Here is a 7,728-nt window from a genome sequence, read left to right on the forward strand (position 1 = left end):
GCGGTAAATGTCTGTGTCTACATATGCGCACCTATTAGGGTACACACAGCTAGTAAACTCTGCAGCAGGGTAATACTTATAAATAAATGTACTTCCCTGCTGTGGAGCTTTTTCATGCACAGCAGCACATGTGTGGACTCTGCCCCAGCTGACTGGGACATATGAGGGTGCTTCAGCGCAGGGGGCTGTTCACTAGCCCCTCTGCAACACACTGAGCCGTTTTCATGGTAACCTGGAAGCCCTATCACAGATCACGTGCAGTTGGTCCTCACCCTGAAGAGAGTGCACTACATTCCAAGTGGTGGGACAGATCTAGTGCAAGAAGCATTTGTTTTAAGAGCACTTGGGTGAAGGGCTGGCAGCATGTTTCTTTGAACTTCTTGTGAGTAGATTTGGAGGGAGAAGAGAATATGCACACCCATGTCTTCATTCATGGCCAAAATGTGTGTAATGCCCAAAGTACTTTCCTAAAATGCTGTTCCTTCACACTCCTGTGAACTAAATGTTCTCTTCTGGGAACCCTTTACTGAATGGATCCTCTGCCCAGTTTAGAGCACTTAAAGTACTGTGTCTTCTAAGACTAGCAAGTCTCTGACATCTGACCTTTCACAACAAAATATCTAGGAGTCAACTGCTGAGTAATCTGAGCTGCAATTTCCAGTGATGAATCAAGAACATGGAGTTTCAGGGATAAAGTGGAAGGACTGGACCAGTTCTTTAATACTGGAAGTTAACCAAGAGGGAAGAGTTCAAGGAAAAACCAAATACATTCTTCCTGTTTTCAGGAGTTCTGACTCCCTGGATCTGAATTGTTGCAGGGATTCAAACAGAAATGCAACAAGTGAAAAGAAATTGAACAAATATGTAAATGCCAACTATTTCAGAAACCTTTCCATGTCTCCAGTCTCACACAGGCAAAATGTGTAGGTCCTTCCTAAAAAGTCATTCTGTAACTGGATTTTAGGAGTGGGGGAAGAACACACAGGATTTTCTTCCTAGTGTCTTGCATCTTCTCTATTGCTCTTTTTTTTTTTTTTGCTGAGCAAAACTAAAAATGTTTAGCTAATTTATTTTTGTTTGTTCTTTGTTTTTTCCCAGATTCTACTAAAGCACACGTGTGCACAGGAAAGAGACCTAAGCTCTGGTTAAAAGTCTGTCACCTAGTGGGCACAGCTACATGTACCTCCCACGGCACAGTTGTTACTACGCCATCATTTAGTACTTGCTTTAGGAAGTAACAGCCATTACTGTGCTGTCCTGGTGGTGAACGGTTATTTTTAGCAGCTACATTGCTGTACCAATATGCTATAATGAGGTAACTCGTTACTACAGTGATGTAGCGTTGGCATCATGGTTTGTGCCTGCCAGTGCTATATTGCCATAGTGATGACTTATGTTGCCATAGCGTGTCACTACAGCAACATAGCATCACGTGTAGATGTGCCCACTATGTGCTAAAAAAGTTTAGTAATTTCATACTAAGTGAACATTGTTGCCATGAGAATTTAAAACGATATCTATATGAACCATTGGTATCATGAAAACCTTCCTCCATTGTTAGAAAAGGCCTTAAAATCTGTCTGTGGTTTTGTCTGCACAAGGAAATGTCTTTGTGTTAGCAAACACAGAGCCTAGAATTGAGCATGACCCCTAACGACTTTAAAGATGACAGTTCTTCTCTACCCTGAGGGTTTAACTTTGATAGTTAACCTATACTGAAATACTAAGCAGTAAATAGACAGTTTGTCTGAACTGAGGATCGGATTCATTTTCATGGCTGAATGACCTGTTGTTTTGTATTGTCAGTTGCCAGGCACTCAACCTGTAGCTGAAGAAGAGGAACAGGAGGCATGGGTAAATGCATTGCTTGGAAGAATATTTTGGGATTTCTTAGGTGAAAAATATTGGTCTGATCTGGTGTCCAAGAAGATCCAAATGAAACTCAGCAAAATAAAGGTATATCTCCTGGGAATTTGCACTTTTCTGTTCCTAATATCAGAAATGTTTTCAAGACTAGAAATAAGATTTGTTAAAGTTTATTTACTGCACATTTTGGAAAATACATTAACTTTTTGAGTTAGCTTCCTGCGTCCTGTTTGTTGTCATTGTCATCCTTGTATTGCAGGATTGCCCGTCTTCCAGTACATAGGAAAGTTATCAGTGAGATGACTGAGTCCAATCCAAGGTCCACATACTCTGTTGATGCGCAAAAGAGTGGGCAGAGACATGATGCAGAGTTTGAACTAGCTCTGCCACAGATTTTACAGATTCACTGGAGTTTAGGGCAGGAAGGGACCTCGTGAGATCATCGGGTCCAGCCCCCCTGCTCTGGGCAGGAAAGACTGCTGGGGTCAGATGACCGCAACAAGGTGTGCGTCCAGTGAGACCTGGGTCAAGTCATTTAGCCTTACTGTCTCAGTTTTAAAAGGATTGTAATTATTGACTCCTTCAGAGGGTTGCTGAGGCTGAACTAATTAATTTTTGTGAACTTTCTCTGATAGAGGTGAAAAGTGTTTTCTGTGTGTTTTAAGCATAAGCATAAATATGCAGTGTATTAAGCCTTCCTGATGGGCAAAGCTTGGGCTGTTATAAACCGATTGGCATACAGTGGGTTAGCATGTTGTTCAGCATGATGTTTGTTCTGTCACTAGCATTATAAGCAGGAAACAAAATGAAACCTGCTTTCAGAAATGGCATGTTGCTGGTAAGTGGGGGTTGGGAACCAGATAGTTGTAATGCTGCTTCATGAGTGCTCTTTGAATTCAGAAAACCATTATGTGGGAGTGGTGGTCAAGGCAACAGCTGTCTACAGGGTGAAGGGGTATAATTGTGTTATCTAATACACAAGTTCATAAGGAGGTAAGCTTTTGACTGACTCTCAGGATCTGCCTCTTACATTCTCTAACTTCCAAATAACAGCAACTAATAACAGGTTTGTTCTTCTTGTCGGGGGAGGCATTCATCAGCCTATTTCTGCATGCAAAAGAGGGAGTAGTCCTGCTGTCACAGCACTGGAGTTTTAGCTGCCGAAAGCAGCTCAGAGATGATGCAGCTCATGCTACTGGAGCTAAGCAATAACTTGACTCCCACCAGGGCTGTTTGCAGTCACTGGTACAGGGTATTTGAACAGTCTGTTGAAAAAAATTGGGGAGAAAAAGTTGGAATAGTAGGGACAAAATGCTGATGGTCTCTCTAAATAGATAAGGTGGCACTTTGCTGACTTCTGCTCTGAGCCATTTTTGCCTGTGAGCAGTTGGTACCAGTTCAACTCATTTGTTGAACTGGGGATACGTCTGTGTCCAGGAGAGCTGCTGAGAAGCATGTCCTGCCCCCTTGCTCTCCTTGATTTCATGCCAGACCCCTAAAATGTGGTATCCTATGCGCGTGCCAAAAACTTCTGTGATGGGGAGATGGAGAGTGTCACTGGGGAGTGTACTCAGCGTTACTGTTAGTTGGCTATATGTTTATCACTTCTGAGATTTGGTGTGTGCTGAAAGGGAGGATTGGGCTTCTCAGCAGCAGTCTGGAGCTTGGTATGGAGACAGTCTAGATGAGCCCTTAGTTACTCATCTCATGTGGGTTGGTGTCTTTATTAATGGTGTCAGTGTAGTCCCCAATGAAGAGGTGTCTAAAAACTAACCACTAAAACATGCCTTTGGATGGCAGCCTTCCTTGGGAGGACTAGGGATAGAGAACTGACTTTGGATTGACACATGGCCCTTCTGGAAGTCAGGTTGGAGGCAAGGGCAGGGAAGCTTCTGGGTTGGGGTTTGGAGCCAGTTTCTCTAATCGTGGAGTCCGTTTTTCCCCAGCCATTCATCTCTTCATGCATCCAGGCAGAATTCATTGACAGCTTCTCAGAGCAGCTGACTTGGAGTCGTCTGCTTGGTGTCCTGCTCAGGACTTATTTTGATCCTATGATCTGCCTCTGTCCTTGGGTTCGTTTTGTCCCCTGGCACCTTTTTCAGTTCTGAGATCTGTGGCAGCTCCCTTAGTTGAGGGGCAGCGATCTTGTTGTTCTGAGGACTTCCACTCGCCAGTCCAAGGTTTGAATAGACCAGCACTATTTGTGAGCAGTAAATAAATACATGCTACTTGATACTTGGGGCTTGATAACCTAACCCGTGCAGGTAGTTTCCTTTCTTTTGATTCTTTTTGGAAGATGCTTGCAGAAAACACCTCTTCCTAACTCTACTACTTTTTATCTTAAACTTTTTTTTTTGTCTATGACAACAATTTTGCTAAGGATTATTTTAAATAAACTAGGCTGTTCTATTAGATTACTCAAGGAGGATTTTCAGTGTGGTTTTGAAATCATTATCACTAAACTTTCTTTCATGGGGCCACTCCTCTATTAAAGGAGCCACTGGATAAATCTTCTGTGCGTACTCTTGTCATCTCAGGTGCCGAGTGGTTTTCCCTTAAAGCCTTAGAAATGTATTTTCTTTGAGGAAACTGGAGGTTAAGAGTTTGGGGTGTGACAGTATCTGTCTGAGTTGCTTCTGGGCTTGTGGCTCTAAACTACCCCTAAATGTCCTTTACGCTTCAAATGTTTTAACCTTGTTGAGTAATTGCTTTCTGGCTTTGAAGTCATGTATGCAGTGGTGTACAGATTGGTTGCCCCCCAAGCACTGGTGGTGTCACGTGGCTTCCAAAAAGTAAAGGCCCCTACCACTGGGGAATAAGAGAACATTGGCCGTTGGTCCTAGGGTGTTGCTGAGGTCATTCAAACCCCAAATACGTACTCATGGTACATCCCAGAACAGCATTCTTAACCTTCGTTCTTGCAATTCTTGTACTTTGACCTTTTATTGTAGCCTGATTTACTGCACCGCCAGCTGAGAAGTCTGAACCCTGCTGAGCATTGTAATGCTAGGACTGCTTTCCTTAATTTGGTTGGCCAAATGGCAGGGGGTTTTTCATTCCCTCCCACCTTCGTTTTCTCCTTATTTCCTCCAGGAATCTCAGCAGGGATGTTATTGTAGAAAATAATGTTTCTGCCAGCTTTGAACTCTGTAATGCTATCGGTGATGGCACCCATCCAAACGCAGCAGAAGTTCCTTTGGCCTTCAGTCTTGGTATCAATGTATTCTGTGGTGCAAGCGGATTGCTATGTCTTGAGCAAAAGGCAGTGTTGTGCTGATATGCCAAATGCTACAAGAGACCTATCAGATTAACTTGATTTTAATTGCAAATGTACTTTATCACCTACAGAATTTTCCTTGAAACTGTTCTTCTCTCCCATTAAAACAGCTCCTTAGCTCTTTATTATGTCTGAGTTTTGGGGGGGAAAAGCAGGGAAGGATATAAGATGTGTGCACAGTGGCCAATGTGTTGTAGCATAGGACTGTAGAAGTTGCAACATGATGCACGAGCCTTCAGCACTGAAGATGCAGCTAAACTAAGGAACATGCCCTAGTATGAAAAAAACTGAGGATTCTGCAGCATATGTATTGCTCACGTTTGCAATTCAGTGTCTTTGCAAAGAACATTAATATCACTATAAATCAATATATCATCACTCGACTATTTTTTACTCTAAATCCCTATTTGTTTGTTCATGTACATGTAGCTTATTGGAGTGTGATATAGGGCAGACCCCAGATTAGGGTTTTTCATAGATTTAAAAAGTAAAAAACAAAACAAACTTTTAAGATATCAATTTAATGAAGGGTCTGCACCTAAAAGTGAGACATTAAAGAAACCCCAAAATGTTATTCCTTTTTATATATAGCAACCAGCCCAGTATCTATATTTTGTTCGTGGCTAAGGCCTGCTGTTTGATATATTTTGCCTGTGCAGCATGCAGTAATATAGCAGTCATGCATTTTGTTGTCTGTTGACCTAATGCTACAGGTTGGAAGTTCATATTCGAACTTGCAGCTTGATTGACTGAGCACACCTCTTAATTGCAAGGGTGATAAGAAATATCTTGGCCCTATGATGATATGGTAAACCATGCTCTAAACTGTCTCTTTGAAATAGAGGAATGTGGAATCCTAGAATTTAACCTCTGCATATAAACACTTTTTTATTCTTTATAATTAAGCTAACTGTAAACCTGGGGTGTAATAGCTTTCCTGATCTTACAGAATAACTGGTTAACTGGTTTCTTTATGGTGGTAACATTCATTTTTCACTCTGTACTTCTAGCTACCATACTTCATGAATGAGCTGACTCTAACTGAACTTGACATGGGAGTAGCAGTGCCAAAGATCCTCCAGGCCTTCAGACCTTCTGTTGATCACAAAGGTAAAATATGCCTCTTAACTAATTGATTTTCTTTTTTTTATTGCTTACATTTTTTTGAACTTTCCCCTACACTGTTGTAATCTTGTAACACAATGAACACTTGATTTGAATAAGTGGCTTAATAATGGAAAAAAACATTCATCTGTTATGCTTCCACTGCAGAATTGGAACCCTATCAAGTTGTAAATCTTGTATTCTTGTTAAAAAATTGGCCTTCCATGATGGTATTGATAATGCAGTAGACTCTGTTAATGATTAGTTTCAGCAAAGACCTGATATGTTTTTTGTGACTTGTTCTTCTCCAGTTCATTTAGCTTGGGCTCTAGTTAAGCTTATTGATATTAATAGTCTATTTGCATATCTCAGTTCCTGCACTCACTCATTAACACAACACTACAGTGGATGGATATAAACGTTCCTTAATGCTTGTGTGACATTTTGGGGAATTTGTGTGCAAAATTACAAATTCTGTTTGATACCAGAGTGCTCTGCCAGACTTCATGCTCTGTCCTTGAATATGAGGTACAACTTCTTCTCTCTGCCTCTGTAGTGGACTGAAATATGAAGGGTTGTGGGCACAGGAATTACAAGAGTAGGTTATTAAGCTTTGTTCTTCCATTCAAATAAAACACCCCTGAGGGCAGGAGGAGAGGGGGAGAGATCACTGTTCCTCAGGGCACAACAGTTTTTCAGGTCTGAACTTTAGCGGGGCAGGTAACTGGACAGATCGCCTGGTGGGAGATGTCTGTCATTTGATGAGATTGATCTCTGCAGTTGGTGCCTCCCTGCTCTCCTCTAATATAGTGGACTGGGGGTTAGGAAAGAAAGCTGCTAGGCAAGTCTCTAATCAGAGCGACTCCCATGAGTGATAAGATGGGAGTACCCCCTGAACACTTGCTAGGCTGTTGCATTTGGTTCCCACCATGTCACACACAAGCATATTTGAAGCTTCCCAAGGTTCTCGGTAGCTTCTAGCCACAGTGTCTGCCAAGCTTCCTTGGTACAGACTATTACCCCTTTGTGGAAGTAGGACCTTGAATGACCCTCATTTTGTTCTGACACTGCGTTTATGTGTATCCTTAGTTTGATATGGGGGCAAAAGTGGCAAACAAGCCTCACAGTCCAATAGAATATGGTTTGATGCAAACATGCAGTCCCTGGTATAATACAATTTGTAAGCTTCAGCATAGGTTTCCCAGACCTTCGCACCAGTGTTTTTTGGAACCTTTGCAAAATCTCCACATCTGCTTTAGACCTTGCAATAAACTGTGAGTATTAAGTAGCAGTGGTTCTAGCATCATTTCCCTGTCCAAAGAAAATTGCTTGTGTCCAATAACAGAAACCAGATCTGACCTGTGTTCAAAAGCAGATGCCCTGACCTACGAAAATGATTCGGCAAAATACAATACCCATAAACCAGAAACAAAAGTACAGCACTGCTCTGAAAAGAGACTTTGTGAAAAGGAAAGCAGTAT

The 7,728-nt window shown here is 41.8% G+C and overlaps 1 protein-coding gene across 3 annotated transcripts in view; it reads left to right on the forward strand.

The window, feature by feature from the left end:
* The window catches only part of TEX2 (testis expressed 2), a 153,027-nt gene that overhangs the window by 110,194 nt on the left and 35,105 nt on the right, over positions 1 to 7,728 (forward strand). For all 3 annotated transcript variants that reach the window (XM_019516759.1, XM_019516751.1, XM_019516744.1), the window contains exons 6-7: positions 1,807 to 1,956; positions 6,154 to 6,253. In XM_019516759.1, the coding sequence (XP_019372304.1) occupies positions 1,807 to 1,956; positions 6,154 to 6,253 (250 nt within the window). The remainder of the gene's footprint in view (positions 1 to 1,806; positions 1,957 to 6,153; positions 6,254 to 7,728) is intronic.

This window comes from Gavialis gangeticus, unplaced genomic scaffold (assembly GCF_001723915.1).
Source record: "Gavialis gangeticus isolate Ggan-Ray unplaced genomic scaffold, GavGan_comp1, whole genome shotgun sequence".
Taxonomy (NCBI): Eukaryota; Metazoa; Chordata; order Crocodylia; family Gavialidae; genus Gavialis; species Gavialis gangeticus.